Raw genomic sequence first — 24167 nt, forward strand, 5'->3', positions numbered from 1 at the left:
GTCAACTGTTATTGCCGGCTTCTATAGCTCTCTGACATTTTCACAATATCACACACACACACACACACACACACACACACACACACACACACACACACACACACACACACACACACACACACACACACACACACACACACACACACACACACACACACACACACACACACACACACACACACACCATGACTTCAATTCCGACTGAAGAGATGGCAAATGCATGTGTCATCAAAGTGTCTAACATCCCTGAGAAGCTGCTGGACTGTCCAGTGTGGAGGTCCCTGAGCACATAAGTGATGTGTCAATGCCCCATCACCACCACCAACTCCCCCTCCTCCTCCACCTCCACCACCTTCTCTCTATCTCCCCGCCATGTGGTCTCACCTCCGTCAGCAGGGCAGATTTGCTCCTTGGTGCCCAGATGTCATGCCAAGATGTGGGTATGCAGCTCTGCATGCTCGCTCCCTCTGTGTCCTAGCTCGGCAGGGCAGAAGAGAGGTGTGGGAGGTGGGGGGTGGAGCTGTTTATTTTGCTTAGGCTACCGTGACTGTTGCAGTCGTGTAATGTACCTCAGCTTGACCTCAGAATTATTTATGGCCCCCCACGACCACCAACAAACGCTGACTGCGAACTTTGCTATTTAGCTTTGTTATTCGCCTCCTCAAAAAAAAAATGGAGGATACTTGGGCAGAATGAGGTGAAGAAGAAGAAGGAGAGGTGGACGTGTCGCGTGTCGATAGGGCACCTTGAAGCGTCTCGATGCACGGCTTTATAGTTTCTTCTAATATTAGCTGTTGGCTCGCTTGACGCTTCTCAAGTAACAGGAGGGTCTGCAGCCGAGACGTTGAGCTCACTTCAGCCCTCAGCGAGTAACGGAGTGAGAAAGCAAGGCATAGAGACAGACAGACAGACAGCTAGCAACCAAAGAGCGAGGGAGAGAGGGGCCGAAAGAGAGAAAGAAGCAAGGTCGGCTCGTGTCGTGTCGTTAGAGGGGCAGCAGTCAAGACATTCTCTAGCTGGTGGCCTGGTGGTAATGGGAAGATGGCTGGGATAGCAGCCGACAGCCCCGGGACTCCAAGTGTTAACTCAAACTCAAGGCCCTTACATTACCTGAGGGACGTGATTCTTCATGGCAAATTTAATGTGAGTGCACTTGTGCGCGTCGCCTGTGTGAAACAGTGGTGTGCAGTGGTACAAAAAAGCTTCAGCTCAGCTTTCAGAAGGTTGGACTCTTCTCAGCTTACCTCTGCGTACGACTTGGCAGTGTTACCATAACGCATGAATCTCAGACATTAATCAATTTTTGTAGCGGGTTTTGATTGGTTGTATTTGATGTTGATACAATCTAATGTTAACTCACAATCAGTGGAAGGAATAGTGGCATTGCTTTAAAACAACTTTCCCTAAGTTTAAACACAACACTGAAATCACTTGCAAAAAAAAAATCACATCACCAAAGCTGGTTTCTCATAGATATTTAACATGCTCCAGTTATGACTCTGGCATACAGTATAAGCAAACAACCCTAACAGCAGTTCATATTTGCCTCACAATGCTCTGTATGGCTGAGCAGTTCTAGTCACGGGTTTGAGGCAGCGTGGTCTTGACAGGAATAACAAAGTCTTGAGGAGAGAGAGTGCCTTTCATTTGCTCACTGGTCATCGCAGGCGCCACCCCCTAGTCATCTTGTGATTAGACGTGGTGTTATTATTTATCCAAAGCCATCAGCACTGAAACCATAGCCTAAAGCTGCAGAAGTGTAGCCTCTCTGCAGTTTGTGTGTGTGTGTGTGTGTGTGTGTGCGTGTGCGTGTGCGTGTGTGTGTGTGTGTGCCCCTCTTCTGACAGCCACGCTGCCACTGTTGCTTTAGTAGTCTGTATTTAATGTTTAGTGGTGAAGAAAATAAAACAAGGAGTGTAAAATGTCAAACGAGGTCAAAACAATGTTAATGCGCAATAATGTGTGTCTTTCCTGTTACATATCGCTATTAAAATAGAAAAATCAGCCAGGCCAGAGTTATCAAAATACTTGAGCTCATCTGTCGGGGGAAATTTGACAATATTTTCAATACCGATAGCATAACACAATCTGAAGTATGCTGCCAGAGTGACCCAGACTGAAGCTAGCAGTTTGGCCTTGCAGGGTCAAAACTGGCTTTATCTGAGGCATAGTTTTTCTTTATGACTTTTTTTTTTTTTGCTTAAAGTTGAGCCATATCAGCTGAGCCGTGTCCCTTTTGCACTGTGTAAATATAAAAGATTCCCATGCCAACGCTGGTTGTAACACACAGACATTCTCGGCATAGCATTCCTCTCTTGCGTGTCCTCTGTGAAGCTAGCCCTTTGCTTCCTACATTCTACTGTACATGTTCCTTTATTGCATGTACTTGTCCATATGTATGTCATCGAAGCTCACAAAGATTTGCGATACAATTCGATACGAATATACTTAATCGTCAGTTTACACTGAAATTCATTTTGCATTCTTGAGCAAGACTGGTTTAAGACAGGACATACACATAACATCACATCACATCAGACTATTGCACAATTGACAAGAGTAGAGGACACTGGCCTATATACAGACATACATGCATACATACATGCATACATGCACTGGTACAAATTAAGGACCTCAGATATACTGTAGCATACAGTACCTTAAATCACCATTGAAACCTTGATGTAAGCAAATTTACCGGGTACTGGGTATTCTGCTATTTTTGACTCTTTTCAAATGTTTGTTTTTACATGTACATATAATGTTTGTACTAAGATGTATAAAATGTTTGTTTTAGATGTTTCAATTAGATTGCTGAAATCAAGCCAGCATCTCCATCTAGATGCACGAGGCGAGGGTCACTGCACGTTTCCCATGTTTCCACTTAGCTGAAAGGACAGTGTTTCCCATACATTGAGGAAACTATGGCGGCCCGCCATAGTTTAAATTTGGCCGCCATAGTTTCCGAAAATGTAAAAAAAAAAAAAAAAAAAAAAATTTTTTTTTTTTTTTACTTTTTTTTTTATTTTTTTTTAACGATTTCCGTTTTTGTTAAAACCGGTTTGAATTACGATTTCCCTCGCATTATCCTCCTGGAGTAAATACATCCTATAGAGAAAACCACAAGTGCTTGAAAGACAGAGGGATCAAAAGCCTAGTCAAGTTGTTGTAGTTTTGGGAGCAATAAAAAAAACCTTCAGAGAAGGGACAGTTGGGATGAGTTTACACTCCCCAGGCTTTGTTTTACAGTTGTAATGAGTTAGGTGACAGGCCTTCATTGACACGGCAGAGGAGACATCGGCTGCATATAGAAATGAATGTGTAATGAATGTGAATATAGACATAAATGTGTAATATGTTGTTCATTCGTGTTGTTACACTGCGCGAATACACCCCCCCCCCCCCAACCCCCCCCCCCCCCCCAAAAAAAGGCCCGCGTGAAAAGACACCGGCCCCCCCCCCCCCCGGAAAAAAAAAAATCCCGGCTGCCCCCATAGTTTCCAAAATTTCTGTGGGAAACACTGAAGGATGAACTGTATGCACCAGTGCAGGATACATTCTCACGCATGTAACCATTCTCAAGTTCAAGCATGAATGTTGAACGTTAAGAAAACACAACACACAGCCAAAATGACCACAAGCCACTCTCAAAGTGAAACAGTGAATAAAAAAGGTTCAAGGGACACACAAGCATGCTAATCCTTTCCCCTTAGTCCAACCAACCGCAAACCACTCTCACAGCCACATACGTTTTCAAAGTGATACAGAAACATGCAGGAAAGTCCAACGCCCCCAGTCTGCATGTTTGGTTATTTAACCTTTATTTCAACCAGTGAAGAAAATCACTTTGAGACTAGAATGGGCACTCGGTAGAGCGCAAACCTTCGCCTACGCCACTTATTTTTTTCTGGCCATCTTCAGAGTGTGGGGCATAACATTCTCCAAATTTTGGTGTTAGTTTCATTTAAATCGGACCAGAATATTGTAATATTACATATTTGGCCCAGTCTTGACCTCTTACTCAATTCCGCATGCACACGTTGTTCTGGCATGTAGTGCTTGGCAAAGAAAAACGTTTTTGACCTTTTCGTGACCTTGACCTTGACCTTTGACCCAATCACTCCCAAAAAGTAATTGATTGTTCCTTGAGTCATGACCAATCATCCCAGTAAATTTCATAAAAATCATCTGAATTTACGTTTTTGACCTTTTCGTGACCTTGAACTTGACCTTTGACCTTTGACCCAATCACTCCCAAAAAGTAATCGATTGTTCCTTGGGTCATGACCAATCATCCCACTAAATTTCATAAAAATCGGCTCAATTTATGTTTTTGACCTTGACCTTTGACCTTTGACCCAATCACTCCCAAAAACTAATCGATTGTTCCTTGGGTCATGACCAATCCTCTCACTAAATTTCATAAAAATCGGCTCAGTTCTGTCTGAGTTATACGAAGTACAAACAAACATTTTGACCTTGACCTTTGACCTTTGACCCAATCACTCCCAAAAACTAATCGATTGTTCCTTGGGTCATGACCAATCATCCCACTAAATTTCATAAAAATCGGCTCAGTTCTGTCTGAGTTATACGAAGTACAAACAAACAAACATATTAACAAATAAATAAATAAATAAATAAATAAATACACGGCGGTCAAAACATAACCTTCGCCGACTTTGTCTTGGCGAAGGTAATAAGGCTTATGTCATGTGAGCCTTGGACAAGGTGACATGCCTGTGACTCTCAAGATTCTCTTGTATCCAGGTCATGGAAGTCAAAAGAATGTAGCCTAGTTGAAGAGTTAGGGTTAGGGTTAAGCCGATGATCCACCTGCCCACATTATACTATAAACTTCACACTTGCTCTGCCTTATATATTTTCAATGAGAAGCTAATTTGATCCCACACAGTATAGTGGGTACACTGCGATGCAATCAGCCCTTCTGCCGTGTTCTAGGCGCCATTGCGACATGTCCAAAAGTTTGGAAATCTCAATGTTTATGCAAATTTGCCTCGTGTAGCCTATCCTGATATTTTCTCCCTATATTCACCCTAAAAAGCACACAACTATTCAACCATAGTCTAGTTGTCACTGTCAGACGCTTCTATGGCCAAGAAGCTTTTTCACCTCCCTTTTTAGTAAGCATTCACCATGGTAACCGAGTCACAAGCACAGGAAGGGGGAAAACGTTGAGAGCGGTGCAAGCAAGTGCAAAAGCAGCGTAGAGGAAAATAACTTGCTATTGGCTATCTTAGAATTTAACCTGTTAAAATACAGTGTTATACATTTGTTTTTACCAGAATGGCAATGGCCAAGTCGTAGTGCATTACTAAAGGCCCTGTGTTATGTCATAGGTGAGTAGTAACTTACTATGGTTATTTACCTTCCAATGACTATTACAGCGAGCCTCAGATGGTAAGGCGTGCATTATGGGGCTACAAGTTAAGCTTTTTTTCAATAAATATGATGTCAACATCTATGAGTGGGTCCCATGGGTGGGCAATCTCGATATTTCCGATAAATCGAGATGACATATCGAACATATTGAGATTGCCCACTCATAGGTCAGCATGTCCCCAGGTTTGACCTGCCCAAAATACAAATACACATTTAGCATAAAATATTAAATAAATAAGTGAAATTGAACAAATAAGTTAAGACGTCATCTTTGTCACCCATAGCTCCTTAACTCCCAACCCAACCTCTCCCTAAGCCTATCTTTTTTAATTTAAAGATATTTTTTTGGTCTTTTTGACAGTGAAGATGGCGACAGGAAGTGAGGGGGAGAGGGACAGGGAAGGCCTGGCAAAGGACCCGGGCTGGGAATCGAACCCGGGTCGGCCGCATAGTTGACAAGTGCCCTACTGTCAGGTCACAGTAGGGCCAATGCTAGCCCTATCCTAACTGCCCTCTTGTCTTCCTCCTACACAGCTCCTGAACTCGCTCTCTCCGGAGGAGAACTTGCAGTGCCGCCACGGCCTCTACTTCCAGGATGGGGAGCGGCGCGTAGACTACATCCTCACCTACCACATCAAGAAGCCTCACAGCTCGCGCTCGCGACGCTCCTCGCGCTTCACGGATAACGCCTTCACTCGGAGCCTGCGCCGAGGACGGGTGCACCACCCGGCACCACCTCCCCCGCCGATGCCCCCCTCTCCCCTGGGTAAAGATGACCCTGAGGCGGGGTGCATGGTGGACAGCAGCCTGGATTACCACGAGGATGACAAGAGGCTACGGCGCGAGGAGTTCGAGGGAAACCTGATGGAAATGGGGCTGGAGCTGGAAAAGGATGAAGATGTGAGTTTTTGTGTTCTTTTCTTCTTCTTCTTCTTCCTCTTCTTCTTCCTCTTCTTCTTCTTCTTCTTCTTCTTCTTCTTCCTGTCCATCTTCTTATTCTCCTCCTCTTGCTGTCTCCTGCTCTCCCTTTTCATATTTGGCTTAATAATAATTGAAGCCAATTGGAGCCAATTTGGATTGGAGCCAATTTTTGGTCCCCTAGGGGAAATTCTTTCTCTGCACTTTATCCCATTTGGACTAGTGAATCACCTTGAAGTACACACACTAGTCCGTAGCAGTGGGCTGCCGGCTGAGCGGCGCCCGGGGAGCAGTGTGGGGGTTAGGTGCCTTGCTCAAGGGCACTTCAGCCGTGGTTCGGTCAGGCATTGAACCGGGAACCCTTGGGTTGCCAACCCAGTGCTCTAACCACTGAGCCACGACTGCCCCAAGGACTGCTTTGCTCTCCACTTGGGCGCTGTGTCATGACAGGGAGGTTTTTTCTGGCTTGAGCAGCAGTGAAATAAGAACAATCATCTGTGGTTCTTCTGAGTTTGGCTTGTGTAGCAAGTTGCACTGGTCCTCTACTGTGGAAGCACTGCCAATGGACGTGTCAGACCAAAAACCCAAAGCCCAGAGGTGACCAGTTCAGTGGGCACTGACAGAATCCAAGCACTATAGTCTATTGTTGGCAAATACACTTTTTATACCTACTAAAATACACTTCCTGTACACTTCCATGGTTACTGTTTCAATCATTTTGTTCTTTTTCGAACAATTTTTCCTCCATGAATATGTTTGCTTTATGACTGTGTGTAGGATAAAGGCACAAATAGACCAAGCGCAACATGAGCGAGTCCAGCGACAGAAGTAATTGACCTATTTGTAGTTGGACTTGAGTGAAAATTATGCAAATTAGCTATGATGTGGTTCGGCGACCGCCGCCACAGCCAATGGGAATGTTGGAATGCTTGTATTCTGCTTCTAACGGACATATTCTGTCGCTTCTATCGCTCGTATCACTCTTGCTGCACAGTCCAGTGATTCTGTCGCTTGATCTTGTCGCGGCTGGTGTATTCACCCGGTGAGAGCTGAGGGGTATGGGAAACGATTCAGCGCTGCCTCAGCTTGACCCGCAAAATTTCCAAGCCTATCAGTTGCCTCAAGTGCTGAACATGGCAAGATGACAGCTGTCAAGAGGGATCTCTTACCGCCTCTGAGCTCCCACCACCAGGATGGGCCTGCCTTGCGCAGGGGTGAGGGGGGCATGCACTCGGGGGTCAGAGCACCAAGAGAAGCCCAGCTGGGGTTTCACTTAATCCATGCTCCCGTGGCTCCAGTGATCACCTCGTCATCATCATCGTCTCATTTTGATATCCATGGAGGAACTGCAGTACAGGGGTAAAGCACTCCCATGGGGAAGGGGCTTTCATACTACAACAACCAACAAACACCTTCATGTTGGTATGTTAGTGGAACCTCGTGGCTGAGGCTTATGTTTCGGAATGTTCAGTAAACCAACTGCTAGGGCCATTCTGTCTAAGTTGTCAGTGACAACATTTTTGAGCTAGCTAATTTGTTCAGTGAGCTACCATCAGCCGACAACGCTCAACTGCAGACAACTGAGCCACAATGACCCACATGTGGGTGCTGGAGTTTGGTAATATTTGTTGGGTGATCTGCATGCACCAGAAGATGTGGCTCTTTAAAGTCAAACATTATGTGCAAAGAAATCTATATCCAGCATTATTCAAGCATTTTGCTCACCATTTGCAAATATGTACTGAAAGTGCTTTGTGCTGCATAGTATCTTGTGTCAATCCACATGTGGGTTCTCCTGTCAATGCATCCATTACATATGTAGTGCACAGGAAACTCTTTTTGGACCTCAATTGAGATACACATTTCTTTGCAAAACTGTAGAAATTGTGTAGAATCAAGGCAAAGAGCCACATTGTTTTAAATGTCAGATTACAGTTCAGGGGTGTGTTTCTCGAAAGCATAGTTGTTAGCCAGTTAGCAACTTGGGTCGTTGCCAATGGGAAATTGCATTACAAACAACAAAGTAGCTAACATAGTTAGAAACTATGTCTTCAAGAAATGCACCCCAGAATAGTAATATCATTTTTTGGGATTGAAAGGCTAATACTAATAGATAGCATTTTGGACTTCACTGCAACCGTAAATGATGGGTGTGAAAGTCCTGATGAAGAAGTGCTTTCCTCTCTCCCAGATTCAGATATTTCGACCTGCCCCCACCGGGTGACATTTGCCCTGGGGGATTGACCCGTTAATTGGTCCGCATTTTCTCAGCAATTTCACGCTGGCTACTGGACCCCATGCCGTCTCCCTTTGCTTTTAAACTCGCCGCCAAGTGTTTGTGTTCTCTTCGACCCAAAGGGAAAACACTGGCTAATCTGCTGGGATGACTTTTCAGTGGATGTTGAGGACGGGAGTCATGTTTGAATATACTCTGTAACAGGGCAGCCGATGTGTGTGTGTGTGTGTGTGCATGTGTGTGTGTGTGTGTGTGTGTGTGTGTGTGTGTGTGTGTGTGTGTGTGTGTGTGTGTGTGTGTGTGTGTGTGTGCGTGTGCGTGCGTGCGTGCGTACGTGCATGTGTGTGAGTGTGTTGGGGGGAGGGGGCACAAAGGGGTTAGTTGTCTTGGGCCTATGGAGGGGGTGGGGTGAAAATGACAGTGTCGATTGATTGAAACGGGTCGCTTGTGTATTGTACATCATTTAGAGCTGTGTTGACACAGGCTAATCTCAGGAAAGTCGACGCTTAGCGGCGACTCCACTAACACATCTGGAACCAATTTTCAGACATTTAGGGGGGAATAGACAAGACAGGATGAAGATGTTATATTTAATTGGATCTCTTCACATTAACCCCTTTGCATAGAGCCTATGTTATAACCTTACTGTCGCCAAAATTGTAATGACCAAGCCTTAATCTGTTACATATACTTACAGTGTAAGGCTCTTGGTAATGTCATAGCAATGTTGCTTTTTATTGTACTTGAGTCTTTTTACCAACATGTGAACAGGTCAAACAAAGAGCTGCTTAATGAAGTCTGTTAAGTTAAATTATGAAAATGTTTGCTCTTTAAAAAGCCAGATAAACTACTCTTACCAGCTGTAGCAACAGCGATTCTATTTAATATACTATTCGTATTTCGTAATAGGCTACATAGCTTTTTGTGTCTTTGCACACACATTTCCTCACTCAGTCTCTGTCTCACTATTAGTCTATTTTAAGATATCACCCCCCGATTTAGTTTTTATTGAGACTACTCTAAAGGAGGGATTTGTTATTGTTGCAGCGCAGTGTTTACTGAACTGTCATCCGCCCCTAAAATGCATGGCTCCTTACCCACGGCAGAAGATAACGCTCTGTTGCATTTGTTATTTTAGGCTACTTAAACATTCCCTTCATAACTCTGCGTTTGTCTGCATGTTTGTTTGAGATTGTGTTGGTCAAGAACCCGGAGAGGACGAGAGGGAAGAGTGTAAGGGATAAATCAGTGACCTTGTTTGACATCCACGTAGGGTCATTTGCACTTGATTTAAAGAAACATGGGGGCAAAGGAGCACACGACAGCCCCATTGACGACAGACCCAAACTGGGGCACCCACTACGGTGGCGGAAAGGGTATGTGATGGAGTGACCATCACTAGGGTTGTGGGTGTGTTCTGACTAACATGCCAACGAGCCTGGCTCTTTGGTGTAGCGGTCAGAGCCCCGGTTTACTACCCCAGAAGGTCTGGGTTCGAGTCCCAGCTGGGCAACTCTACTCCCCTTCGCTACAAATGGTGTCAGAAGTGGGATGGTACCGTGAGGCCATCGGAAGCGTACCCATTGTGTGTAAGCCGTAATTCCATGTGAGGGACCCCCAGGATTGGTGACCCCGGTGTGAGGGACCCCAGTGATGGGTGAAGCATTGATGATGGGGCACACTGGATGGGAGAAGCATGATGGGCAGTTGCGTGAGGGACACCATGAGTGTGTGAAGCGCACGGGTGCGCTTCCCGAAGGGGAAGGCAGTGTGATGGAGTGACCATCACTAGGGTTGTGGGTGTGTTCTGACTAACATGCCAACGAGCCTGGCTCTTTGGTGTAGCGGTCAGAGCCCCGGTTTACTACCCCAGAAGGTCTGGGTTCGAGTCCCAGCTGGGCAACTCTACTCCCCTTCGCTACAGGGGATCAAAGTCTTTCGAATGTTTACCCTCAAATGGCTTCTCTGCTTTTAACCCGTTAATGTCCATCAGACAGCCAGTTTGCTTCACTGCTCAACAACGCAGTGGGTTGTGTGTATCATGTTTTCCTCTACATTTATGACTCTGGATGTTATAGTTTTACTGTTTTCTACAGTTAATAATAACAATAAAAGTTAGCTAGTGGTTCAGTAAGAATGTTGGTACATGGTTTGGTAACTTGACCAGATAAGTGGTAACCTCTTACATAAAAGTTATGCTAAATGGAACCTGTGCCTTTATTTTAACAGGAATGAGGCCCCAATAGCTTTTTATTAGCCCACTGGATAAAATGTAGCTAACCACAAATCATACAGCTCAAGAGGATTCCATTGTTGAAGCGTATTGAGCTACAGTCCTTGTATAAAATTAGCTGTATAAATATTGATTGTAATTGCTCAATATTCCACAGACAAAAACCCCAGGCGTTGGCTTTGTGAAGATCCATGCTCCTTGGAATGTGCTCTGTCGAGAGGCGGAATTCATGAAGCTGAAGATGCCCACAAAAAAGGTAAGAAGCAGTGGCCTGTGACACTGTCAATCCTCAAACTCTAAAAAGAAAGATATTGTTTACATCCATGCATTTGAAGCTTTCTTTTTCTCTGTCTTGTTGTTGTTGTTGTTGTTGCTGCTGCTCTTCTTCTTCTTCTTCTTCTTCTTCTTCTTCTTCTTCTTCTTCTTCTTCTTCTTCTTCTTCTTCTTCTTCTTCTTCTTCTTCTTCTTCTTCGTCTTCTTCTTCTTCTTCTTCTTCTTCTTCTTCTTCTTCGTCTTGTTGTTCTACTTCTCTTCACCCCATATGCAAGGCAATAACAAACTAATTTTGAGGTGTTTTCCGTGACTCTTTACTACGTGATTCAGGTTTATGAGGTGAAGCAGAGCAGTAGTGTCGTGGAGAAGATCAACACGTTCATCCACAAAGTCACTGACCCTCTCCACCCAAACACAGAGGAGAACAGGGCCGCGAAAGTCAAGCACCTCTCCTACCCCTTCTCCAGGGAAAAGCAGCACCTGTGAGTCTTGTCTTTGCCCCTACTGCGTACTCTGCAATGATACATGATATGATGCAATACGATTATACTTTATTGTCAGTATTCACTGAAATTAATTTTGCGCCCCTGAGCAACACTCGTTTAAGACAGGACATACACATAACATCACATCACAAGACTATTGCACAACTGACAAAAACACAGGCCTATAAACAGACATACACTGCATGCATACATACATTACATTCAACCCACATAACTTGAAGATCTTACCAACATGGAGTGATAACACTATGCAGTCTTATAACTGATTTAGCAAAAGAATCAATTGATGTATGAAGGCATGTTTAAGTCTGTTGCGGTTGAAGCGGGAAGTTTTGAGCCTCTTCCAAACACTTGGACCACTGCATGTAAAAAGCGGTGGGAACAGATTCGCTGGGGGTGCCTGGCACTAACTTACTGTAATGAACTACCTTGACAAGATGTTATTACCGTATGCTTGGGTTTGTTTCTGTTTGTCGTTAAGATCCAGAGAAGGATGGGATTTCTTCTGTTTGTAGTTTGTCCATCTCCCCTCGATTTTTACAGTGACTTCAAGAATAAAAAGTGTGTGCAACAGCTTGTGTTATCATCACTAGGTGCTTAAAACTTTGCCGAAATTCAATCAGGGCCACACAAGATATAAAGCAATGTTGCCAAATTGATTCATTTTTATAAATGTTATTATCAAGCCATTAGAACCCATAGTCCCACAGAGACACCTCATTTTTATTGACCTGATGATGTTAGCTTAAGGTTAGGCTGCAGGATGCGACTAGAGATATGATGTATGGCTGGTTCACTAAGCAGACAACCCTTTCTGTTGATCTGTCAACAGGTTTGACTTGTCAGACAAGGACTCCTTTTTTGATAGTAAAACAAGAAGTCAAATAGTAAGTATGCTTACATTTCTCAACCAAACACATTGTGTATGTGCATGGCTGTAACTACCATTGAGGACACAGAGGTCATGTCCTCAGTAGTATTTCTTTTAGTGATGTGAAATGTATCTATGATGATAAATCAATATGTGATCAACAATGATAAATTCAGTCTGTATACGGGTAGATGACAGTTAGGCAGAAAAAAACGATTTTTTTTACAAAACATTGTTTATGAGGGAAAAAAGTATACGTCTACATAGTGCAGCAATTAATCTTTCAAAAAATCCAAGTGGTCACAATGTTGGTCTATTAATTGATTATTTATTTACGTTGATAAAGCAATTGGCTGAAAATATGTCCTTTGGTGTGACATTAAGAAATAAATATATTAAGTAATGTAGAAATGGCTTGATGGAGTTTTATGAACATTGTTACACTCTTCATATTTATTGAATTTTTTTAAAGTCTTAATTTAATGAGAAATAACCATTTAATGATTTTTTCCCCATTAGAGGTGAGCTTATTAGAAACCTTCGAGGAAATTTAAGGATATCTTTCTTTTTAAATGTTCAAAATTGTCCGAATTTATTCTAACATTTCAGGGATGACAATTTGTTCTTCCCTAATGCAATATTCAGTGTTTATCAAATTTATTGTTAAGCTCAAACAAATATTTGAGCGTTTTAAAAATGTCACACCGTAGGACATTCATGTCACACTAAAGGACAGAAATGCAAAACTGAGCCAGAAACAAATGTATCAACATGATTATTTTGTCTTTTGATCATAATGTAATGTTGTAGCCAATATTGACCTACACTTTATGCTTATAAGTCTTTAAGTCATAGATTATCAGACTATCGTAACACTTAATGACAGCCATGCAGTCATTAAATTTAACCTGCAGAGCTCATAAGACTCATACTGAAGTGTGACGTTGGCATGACCATCACACCTCACCCTCTTTGTAGGTATGCTATGACTGTCACACCATTGAACCTGTAGTGTGTAGTGGCCAGTGCCTGTTTGGTATCTCAAGCTGGACAGTTCATTTATGCTATATTGAGCTCTTCACAGCATACTTTATTCATCTATACTTCTCTATACTCTCTCACTCATCTTTCCTTCACTGTTACCGTTGTATTTTATGGTTTCAAAGCACCATTAAGGACATTTTATATCCTTTGATAGTATCTAGAATCAACAGCAAATATTCATCAACAATGCATCAAAGTATAAATTCCAATGGCCAATAAAGGAATATGTAATTTGAATACACAATATGTATCTAGTCAAACAACAAAATAAAAAAAAATGTACAACCAGTTGTTTTAAAGGCTATTTCCTTTGGTGTGACCTGTTTGTCCTATGGTGTGATACTTCAAAGTGTCACACCATAGGACTTTTACCATCACACCATAGGACTTTTGAGCTTTTGAGTTCATTTAAAGCCATGTTGTTTCCAACTGAAATACAATTTCACCTTTAGTAAGATGCATTTTCATACATCTACATAAGAAAAAAATATGAAAAATATACACTATTGTCAAAATGTATTTTATGGCTGTCACACCAAAGGACTACAAAACTAATACATCTTGTGGTAGCAAAACATAATTGATTGATTGAAGAACTCTGAGAGAAAAACCTAAAATCCACCCTTGCCATTGGCTTCTTAAGGGTCTAAAGTCACAATTTATGTACCGCTGGAGCTTCAACAATAGATGATTATCCACAGAATTAACCAAAAATGTGATGTCACACCACAGGACATTGTTTTCTGTGACAAAGTTTCATAAGTCCATACGGTCTCAGAAAAACAGGAACAAAATTAAGCATTGCCACTTGCTAAAATAGACACCTTGAAAAACATGCCAGGGTTGTTTAGACAAATGACTGAGCTTTGATTATTTATTTAAAAATGTTTTAATATGGAGAACCAGGCTTGCGACAGTCACACCATAGGACAAATGTGACATTTGACTCAAAATTAAGTATACTTATTTAAGCCCTGGATTTATTACACATTACTTTTTCACAACAGCGACATTAGTTCATTTAAAGCATTGACAATTTTGAAAGCATGAATTTACTTAATTTTAAGAGCCTGCGACAGCAAAATTTACACGTCACGTCATCTACCCATACGCCATCCCCATTTATCCTCAAGGCAGTGATAATGAAAACAAACTTAAGAGTTTGACTGAAGCATTCTAAATGTACAGTATGCAGTACAGCACGCAGTATTTGACCTTGGTATTTGAAAATGTCTGGTTACGGCCCTATGTATGTGTTGCTCTGTTGCTGTCCATTGATTTCAGCTGTTGAAAGTTACTTCTAGTTCTTTGTTTGAGACAGTCTGTTAGAAAACTAGGAAAACAAGAAGTCAAACAGTAAGATGCTTACATTTTATCAAAATATTGATTAAATTTTTCAACAAACACATTGTGTATGTGTTCTGTTGCTGTCCATTGACTTCAGCTGTGGAAAGTTGCATCTAGTTCTTTGTTTGAGACTGTCTGAAAGAAAGCTGGTGTTCTGTAAAGTGATGGTTTAATATGTGTTTTATTTCCCCAGGTATTTGAAGTCTTGAAACGTACTAAATGCACTAAAGCCAAATATAGCATGGGTGAGCTCATTTTTTATCCTTTGCACAGAAATTGAACTAAAACGTTTTTTTTTTTTTTTTTTAGAGCATTTGGTGTGTATGTGTCTGTGTGTGTGTGTGTGTGTGTGTGTGTGTGTGTGTGTGTGTGTGTGTGTGTGTGTGTGTGTGTGTGTGTGTGTGTGTGTGTGTGTGTGTGTGTGTGTTTGTCTTTGTCTTTGTCTTTGTCTTTGTCTTTGTGTGCATGTTTGAACCTTCCTCACGCGAGGACAAGTGGATGAAAGCACCAAGGAATGAGCATATTAAAAACACAGGAATATTAACATAAACTCAGGCTTTCTGCCCAAAGTGCCGCTCTGAAAAATGTTACCCTGTGGGGGGGGTTTGTCCCCAACACCCACGCTATTCTTTCTCTCTGGTGCCATTCCATATGCCCAAACAAGGGCAAGAGCAGAATGAGCTGCTGACCTGCCAAACACGATAAATATAATCAAAGGCATTTACCTTTTAAATAAGATGGGACTCAAATAGGCCTCATGTCATCATGGTCTCTCTCTCTCTCTCTCTCTCTCCCGCTCTCCCTCTCTCTCTCTCTCTCTCTCTCTCTCTCTCTCTCTCTCTCTCTCTCTCTCTCTCTCTCTCTCTCTCTCCCTCTCTCTCTCTCTCTCTCTGATGATGGTACACTCATCTTCAAGTGGTAAACATGTTGTGAAAGAGAGGAATCCTCCCTTCTTTCACTGCGTGCGATGTGTCAATTTCTATGGAGTGCAATGTAGCCTTTTAACTAGTGTCATGATTCAAAATAAATGAGTGTTAAAAATGAAAATGTCTCTCTCTCTCTCTCTCTCTCTCTCTCTCTCTCTCTCTCTCTCTCTCTCTCTCTCTCTCTCTCTCTCCCCCCCCTGCAGGGATAACTAGTCTGCTGGGGAGTGCAGTGTACATGGCAGCCTATCCCTTACACGACGTAAGTATCCATGACAGATATCCAAGTCTCACAATCTTTCCAGTCAGGAGCATGTACCGTTATTAGGCTCTGAATGAATGCAATTAATCTGTCATCTCAAGCGCTAACTCGCTGAAGTGCATCAGTCTATACGCAGAGGGAATATAGTGCATTTCTTGGCTGACTGCGTTCACACCCTCAAGAGATCGATGTCAGTGTGTGCTTGCGTGTGTGTGTGTGTGTGTGTGTGTGCGTGTGCGTGTGTGTGTGTGTGCGTGCGTGTGCGTGTGCGTGTGTGTGTGTGTGCGTGTTTGTGTGTGTGTGTGCACGCGTGGTCGCGCGTGTGTGCATGTGTGCGTGTGTTAAGCACCAACCCGACTTTGGCAGCTCAGTAGAGATGATATGTGTGGAACTCATTCCCCAGGAGAACTAGTTTTTAATAGCTATATTATTGTTTTGGTTCACCAAGATCGCTAAATGAATTTCTCCATCCCCAAAGCAAAGAAACCTCTCTTATTTGTTTCAGGGAGATATTGATGGTGAGAATGTGGAACCTAACGACAGAAAGGTAAGAATACTGCACATCCTGCATGTCCTCTCACGTTTTGCCATAATCTAGTGTCGACACACTAGCCAACATTTGAACTCTCTAAATTATTAGATTACTAGGTTATTACTGTTTATTAGATAACATTTTCACTCCTCCATCTTTGTCAACACACGAACAGACATCCATCCATAAGACTTTTGCCAACCAAGCCGATACCACAGACCTACAAGATGTTCTCAGCCCACGGGTGTACTGGCACATCTGGGAGAACACTGCGGTGTCAATCATATATATTAGGTCTGAAATACGAGAGAGGCCTACAGTAGGAAAACCAGGAGAACTGGCAGCAGTGGTGATACAAAGTCATATTTATTTATGGGCAGGGCTTTGCCAATGTTTGCAGTTGGCAGCCAGTTGAAACTGTAAAAAGAGAAATGAGTAGAAAAGAGAAAAGTGTACACATACCGTGCACTTACCATACACTCTATTGTGGTTTGTAAGTATACAGGAGGTCAATGTTTCCTAACTAGTGGGTCTGACCTAGCCTGATTATCATCGACTTTCAAATGTCTTCGAGACTTGGTCTGACCCAAGAGCATAACAATTAGCATATCCCAAACAGCATGGTTGACAAGCCTCCCTTGGTTTGCTAATGGTTGTTTGTTTCCCGACAAAGAGGGAGGAGTTCCCCATTACTTGACGAAAGTACTTGCATTGCTCTTGACCTGGGCCTCGTTTCCGAAAGGGCCTTAAGTACTACTTAACGCTACGTGCTACTTAAGTTCACACGTAACACCATCGTAGAGCTCACGGAGCGTTTCCCAAAGCCAACTTAGCAAAGAACCATCGCAGGTTGACAGGTAACTCTAAGAGCAATCCACGAGTGATCTGGAGTAGTCTTAACGCGCTAAGATTGATCGTAACGGCATGGCACAGTGGAGACACCCACAGGATATGAAGGGAAAAGAAGAAACTTGCGCATAAGATTGCTGTTTTAAGACGGGAGTGTAAATATCATGGCACCACAGTTGACACTGTAACGAAAATAAGAAGGTAACATTAATTGTGTAAGTGTATAATATAAAAGCAATGTGTTTGGAAAATATTTTACAGGCAGTAAAATAGTTCAGCTGTATTTGATAAATCAGGGCATTATTAAACTGTGATCAATCATAATTTGTGTGGCTGCTTCGTGAACAAGAACTAGGCATCCACACGCAAAATAAATAGGGGGCTTCGGCGACCAGAGACAAGAGTGGTGATGTCGGAAGGCCACTACCGAAACATTAAAAAAAAGAAAAACGGTCAGCGAGTCGTTGCGCCCTCTTTCATTTTCAAATAGCCTACCATAAAAAAGGGAAGGCGACGCAGAAAATAAACGATAGTTGTAGGCTAAGGGTAAACTATGACATAAAAAAAGGCAGCGATGGGGATTCGTGTAGATTTTTTTGTTTTAATAACAGCAGACTGCCGTGCAAAATGTTCCTCACAGTTGTTAAAGCCTTGAGTGCGCTGTATTTGCGCGCCGCTCCCCAAATGTGCATCCCAATTTGGAACTCCTAGGCCTACTTGTCTTCTTAAATATTAAGCACGGTAGCCAACTGCACGCGCTTTGTCTGGTTTAACGGCGTAGCTCATGGTTTTGCATGATTTCATTGTGTGTGTGCATTTTATTTCATTTGCCAACAATAACTCCTGTCGCTATTTGCAAACTGCTACAAATGTAGTCCCACCCTTATAGAAAACAACTTTTGATACTGACGCACGCCTCACATTTTGTAAATGGTTTAGCAGCATGATGGCGCAGTTCACTCCGAGGACACTTCAGCACCACACATGTGGACAGCGATCCTTAAGAGCGACGTTACGAATGATCTTAGAGGCTGTGCATGCGCGTTCTTGTACGAGTGTCTTTGGGAAACAGTCGTAGGAAATCTAAGAACATTCGTAGGATCACTGGTTAACGACACACGTAAGGCTAAGAACCATCGTTATCGGGAAACGAGGCCCTGACTAGTAGAAAGGCTGAAGGTGTTGCGTCACTAGGAGGGCACGGCCTGGCTAGGTCTGACCCAAAAGTGGTTCACAGTGAGGGCCTTGCTGAGTCGAACAGTGCTATAAAACGTTTTAATTCACCTCTTTATTGCCAGTCGCAAACCCTTCAAAAAGTGAAAAATGAACCGACGGACAATGGGGCAACAAACAATTTGGGTAACAACTTAATGACCACGGAAAATTGTGGGTCCCAATACTGTTAAAGTTAAGAATCACTGCAGTTGACATACGGTGCAAGTGTGCACTGTATTCTCTGATTCTGGTTGCAGTTTATCTGTAATATAATAACAACTTGAAACATGATGTACTCAGTTAGGATATAGGATAGGAGTTAGATATCTAGGGTTACATTTAGCTATTTTGCATATAATATTGCATGTGGATGCATTCAGATGTACTCTAATAATAGTGTTACGGTATGAGTGTAATAATTGTGTGAAAACAGGCTATGTCACACCAAGTGAGCTGAAGCATATATCCATTACATCTGAAATTTGGGCTAAAAGTAGCTTCCACATTGGCAACCATAAAAGCAGCTTTATGCTGACAAGAGTATTCAGCATGCTCTTAATGGTTCACTGGGGGTTTGTACCAAAATAAAGTCAAGATGCACCATTTCATGCCCCTAAATGTTTATCCAGCTGTCTACAGGATGGCAGAGCCCAGAACATAAATCCCATTTAGTCCAAGTGACCCATCATTAAAAGTCAAGTTTCATTGAATGTCATTTCTGGCTTGAAGGATTCATATTGACATTTCAACTTCAATGACACTCCGTCATTTATCTTCATTAACCCCACACAAGTTTTGATGCTTTCTGTATGTATTAGAGTTGTATTGATTGGCTTCAGCTGTGTGTGCGTGTGTATTTGTGTGTGTGTGTGTGTGTGTGTGTGTGTGTGTGTGTGTGTGTGTGTGTGTGTGTGTGTGTGTGTGTGTGTGTGTGTGTGTGTGTGTGTGTGTGTGTGTGTGTGTGTGTGTGTGTGTGTGTGTGTGTGTGTGTGCGTGCGTGCGTGCGTGTGTGCGTGTGTGTGAGTGCGTGCGCCCGTGCATGTGTGCGTGCATGTGTATTTGTAGATACAGCTACGTGTGCTAGCTTGTGTGTATATTTGTACATCTATGTTTGCATAAAGGCCTGTGCTTGCCAAACGTCCTTGGCAAGGAGATGATGCCACATGTGGTTAGTTCATCAGGTGCTGGTGAATAATTAGTGCCAGTATTACTTCGTCAGTATTACTGAGACGATGTCTAGCTTTGATGACCGTGACTGTGAAATCGAGGACTTGGTTATGTTCCTGGTTGATTTGCAGTGTCCCCACAGTGTAAACGTTGGAGATACGTAGATAGAAAAGAGGGAGATAGAGAGCAAAAGACAGAGATAGAGGGGGAGAGAGAGCAAGAGAGACAAGGAGATTGATAGAGAGAGAGAGAGAGAGAGAGAGAGAGAGAGAGAGAGAGAGAGAGAGAGAGAAAGAGAGAGAGAAAGAGAGAGCACACCCACATGATCGATTCCATGTCCATCTGACGCACGTCAGGGCTGGTTTTCCTTCTAAGCTGTGGCTGCCTGCCAGTGTGTGTGGCCGCCCCAGTGCCAGCACGTGTGCCAGACGTGTCAGTCTGCTATTAATTATACCCTGCTCCTTCATGGGGCCCTGGATCTGGAGGAGTCTGGAGGGACGTAGCTCAATAAGACTGTCCGAGCGGGAGGCATGGGGCGTGACAAGGGACTCTTCGCCGAGGAGAAAAAGGTGGCGTGCAGATAGGGGAATGGAGGCTGTGTGCAAAGCCACAGTCATCCGCAGGCATCTGTACACGAATGACTGCAATGGCCCTAAGGAATAGGTCACAGTGTCGCGGTGACTGAAGTCTTAAACACCACCCCCTTATTTCTCTCTCCTCAGGTGTTAGTCGCCTTTCAAAAATAACCCTGTGCCATGCATTCGCCTCACAATGTCTTTGCTTGTGCCCCTGTTTGTGTGTGAGAGATTGAAGGCATACTTGTGAGTTAGTGATGAGTGCTGAGGATGGCCTGTGTGTGTACGTGTTGCAGTGTGCGTGCGCACATGTGTGTCCGCGCGTGCGTGCGTGCATGGACACACCATGTGTGTGTGCGTGTTGCAGTGTGCGTACTGTATGTGTGTTGCCGTATGTATGCTCTGCCGTGGTGTGTGTGTGTGTGTGTGTGTGTGTGTGTGCGTGTGCGTGCGCACGATCATGAGCGTGCGTGCATGTGCGTGTGTGCATGGACACACCATGTGTGTGTGCGCGTGTTGCTGGGTGCATACTGTATGTGTGTTGCCGTACTGCATGTGTGCTCTGCCACGAGGGCTTGGCGAGTCATGTGGGGTATGCATCTGGGTGCTCTGTGACATGAGCTGCAGCCCTAGCAGGGGGTGCACTGCACACACAGATCTGTTTACTACAAATCTGACTGCGGGCCAAGCTTCCCCGGGGCATCCCCCCACCCCCATCTCTCCGCTCGGTCCTGTACCCAGGCCAAGGCTACTGTCCTGTCCTCGGCCACATGTGTTCTGCATTGTCCGGTTATATGCAGCCCGGCCTCAGCACTTGACCCAGTTATGCAAAAGCCCCAAAGACTTCACTCCGGAGTGTTCCCCTCTGACTACTGACAGATATATTGGTAAAACAAATTGGACACAAAGTCTTGCCCTTTAAAAAGACAGAGGCAATATGACAAATTGAAGTGACATTTGAAATCATTACGCATTGGGTTGAGTTTTGCTGCATTGTGCTGACAGAGGTGTATAATTTTCAACAGATGCAAGATACACTTTGTTCAGTTCTGTTCTGCACTTTGTTTTACAAAATGGGTTAAATGTGTTGTCAGGATTTTCTGAAAGAGAAATTCCTACATTATGTTGGCTCTAAGTTGGATAAAGAAAGGTCGCTACACTAACGATTGTGTACCGGTATGTGTAACATGAGCATTAGCATTGCTGCTAAAACTGACAGTGAGAATTTAGCACAACATCATGTTGATCCGTCCATAGCTTATGTTATGTGCATCTTAAAGTGAGTATTGAGTGTGAAATTACTGGCTAGTGTTTTGTATTTCCCCACTGTGACATATTATACTGTGAATTTTACGACTTTTCAGCCCGCCACTATATTTAAAGCTGCAGTTGCCATGCGTGGGGAAGTGCTAATTTCTTATGAAGTTAGAACAGTGTTTGCGTCATAGCAACCATGTTTGTCCCTTCTTCATATTCTTAGTGTGAACATGGAAAGTGGGTGCAATTTATTGTCAACATTTTTGATGTGTTGTTAGTTCTCTCTGCCATCCTGACCTGATGCAGAATAGGTCTACTTAGACTCTAATCTACTCTAGTCTGTAATCTAGGCTCTATAGCCTACCGTTCCAGTACATCAAATAACTTTGCCTAGCCTGAGTGAATTTGATTGTATTGTTACCGGGCAGAAGTGTGTCTGATGGAATGAATCCATAGGGAAGGAAGCGTGGGAGGACATGTGGACACAGACATGTGCTTGCCTTGCTTGTGGCTCGATGCTGGGGCGTGAAAAACACAGCTGTCTATTTCTCTCTCTCTCTCTCTCTCCACTAGTTCACCATGCTACACCCTCTCCCTGGCCTGTCCTTCTACTGCTCCCTGTTACTGTACGCCGTGTTCCCAGCAAGCCACACATGACATGACAACAGGCCACAGTACACTGACCCTCGCTCTTCCCTTCCCTTCCCCCTTCCTTCCAAAACCATGACTTTTCTAACCACAAAGGTCAAACTAGCAGTGATCAGCTTCCTCCATGACAATGACTTGCTATGTACCCTCAGGGATATGCACGATATCTATTTTTGCATACGGCTGTGTTGTGTTTCTTTAACAGCTTCTGTATGAGGAGTGGGCAAGCTATAGCGTCTTCTACAAATACCAGCCCATAGGCCTCGTCAGGTGAGTCTCACCTTGTAGAGTGAAAGACACATTTTTGTTTCCAAAGCAAGACCCTCAGTGTTTTTTGTTTTGTTTTGTTTTTTTTCCTATGAGCACTAACACTCTCCTCATTGAAGCTCTTCAAATTGCCTGTCTATTGTAAATATACACATATAACTACTGATCTACTTTTATCTGCTTACGTAGCCCCTTAATGCACACCGTACCATCTGAGGCATGCTGTAATAGTAATTGAAAGGTTAATTACCATAGTACTACTCTAATATGACATAACACAGGGCCTTTAGTAATGCACTATGACTCGGTCATTGCCATTCTGGTAACAACAAATTTATAACACCATGTTTTAACGGGTTGACATATTGACCTTTTTTATTTTTCACTCAACAGGAAGTACTTTGGTGAGAAGATCGGCTTGTATTTTGCCTGGTTGGGAGTTTACACCCAAATGCTCATCCCAGCCTCCCTTGTTGGGGTCTTCGTTTTTTTGTATGGATGTGTTACCGTTGACGACGACATTCCCAGGTGAGCCCCTTTCCTTGTAAAGGTTGATTTCCAAAGCTTGAAATTGTGGTTTTGGGTAGTTCAGGTGGTTGATGACTCCGAAGAGTGTACTTGTAAGCAGCTTGACTACTTATTGGAGCTTGAAAGTCAATCGATTGCTCATCCAAGTTGATTTATGATAAAGCCAACAAAACGTTCAAGGTCCAAGGAAGTGTCTTGTTCTCGACTAAAGTCTTCGGATAACATGACCTAGATGAGTGAGAGGCTTCACAGACAAGATGAATGGCCGACAACAATTTCTCACCAGGCACCTTCCCACCACTTGTTTGATTATTGGGTCCAGACTCCATACCAAAAGCAAAATTGTTGCTATGCCATGGCCCATGGGCTAGATTGAACCATTTTCACGCAAGTAAATGAACCAAACTGGCAAAATTGAGTAATTCTCATCAATATTTTCCTACCCATAATGTATTTTGAATGTTTGGTCAACCAACTATTTGTGAAAGTCTTGGTCGTATTGATATAACGTTAACATCATCTTTAACGTTTGATTGGTGATTTCACACCAATGATAACAAACAAACTTAGTAAAGTTTAGGTCTCACGAATGGACTGTTTGGCACTCATCAACTTTTGTTAGTGTGAAAACCTGGAAAGGTCCATTCACATCCTATATGTGTCAAATGGGTCCATATTTCTGTTCATGCATATGTTACGGTAATTCCTTCAAACCTCTGTACGTCTTTTGCGTGGAGTTGTTTTGATCCATTTCACCTGTAATCTTAAGGTCCCATTTCAAATCAACGTATAGAAAATGTGAAACACTCCACCACATATATCTCTATCGGTCTCAGATATGAATGGGTCTTCAAACCCAACACCTGCAGAGACATTCATCATATGCACTGACACACTGGCGTAGCAAATGATTACCCATCCTCCTCCCCTTCCTCCTTTGTGTGTGTGCGTATTGGTTCTACGTTTCCACTCCCCTAATATACATTGGAGATGTAAGTGTTATTTCAAGTTACTTATATTTCCTTCCTTGTTTTCCTTCAAATATATCTTTTTAGTTCTTTAGTTAATCATATTTTAAGGGGTTTCTGGGTCCCGGCCTCTCACCCCGCCACG

The 24167-nt window shown here is 43.1% G+C and overlaps 1 protein-coding gene across 7 annotated transcripts in view; it reads left to right on the top strand.

Moving 5' to 3' along the window:
• Positions 1-24167, top strand: part of LOC134447480 (anoctamin-1-like) — a 60737-nt gene that overhangs the window by 9415 nt on the left and 27155 nt on the right. For 5 of the 7 annotated variants that reach the window (XM_063196944.1, XM_063196943.1, XM_063196947.1 and 2 more), the window contains 9 exons: positions 5938-6303; positions 10948-11046; positions 11394-11545; positions 12402-12456; positions 15025-15076; positions 15961-16016; positions 16522-16563; positions 22465-22529; positions 22920-23054. In XM_063196944.1, the coding sequence (XP_063053014.1) occupies positions 5938-6303; positions 10948-11046; positions 11394-11545; positions 12402-12456; positions 15025-15076; positions 15961-16016; positions 16522-16563; positions 22465-22529; positions 22920-23054 (1022 nt within the window). Of the gene's footprint in view, positions 1-656; positions 1144-5937; positions 6304-9135; positions 9141-10947; positions 11047-11393; positions 11546-12401; positions 12457-15024; positions 15077-15960; positions 16017-16521; positions 16564-22464; positions 22530-22919; positions 23055-24167 lie in introns of those variants that run through there. The other 2 variants (XM_063196945.1, XM_063196949.1) reach the window with 2 other exon arrangements.

The sequence above is a fragment of the Engraulis encrasicolus genome, chromosome 4, assembly GCF_034702125.1.
Source record: "Engraulis encrasicolus isolate BLACKSEA-1 chromosome 4, IST_EnEncr_1.0, whole genome shotgun sequence".
Classification (NCBI taxonomy): Eukaryota; Metazoa; Chordata; class Actinopteri; order Clupeiformes; family Engraulidae; genus Engraulis; species Engraulis encrasicolus.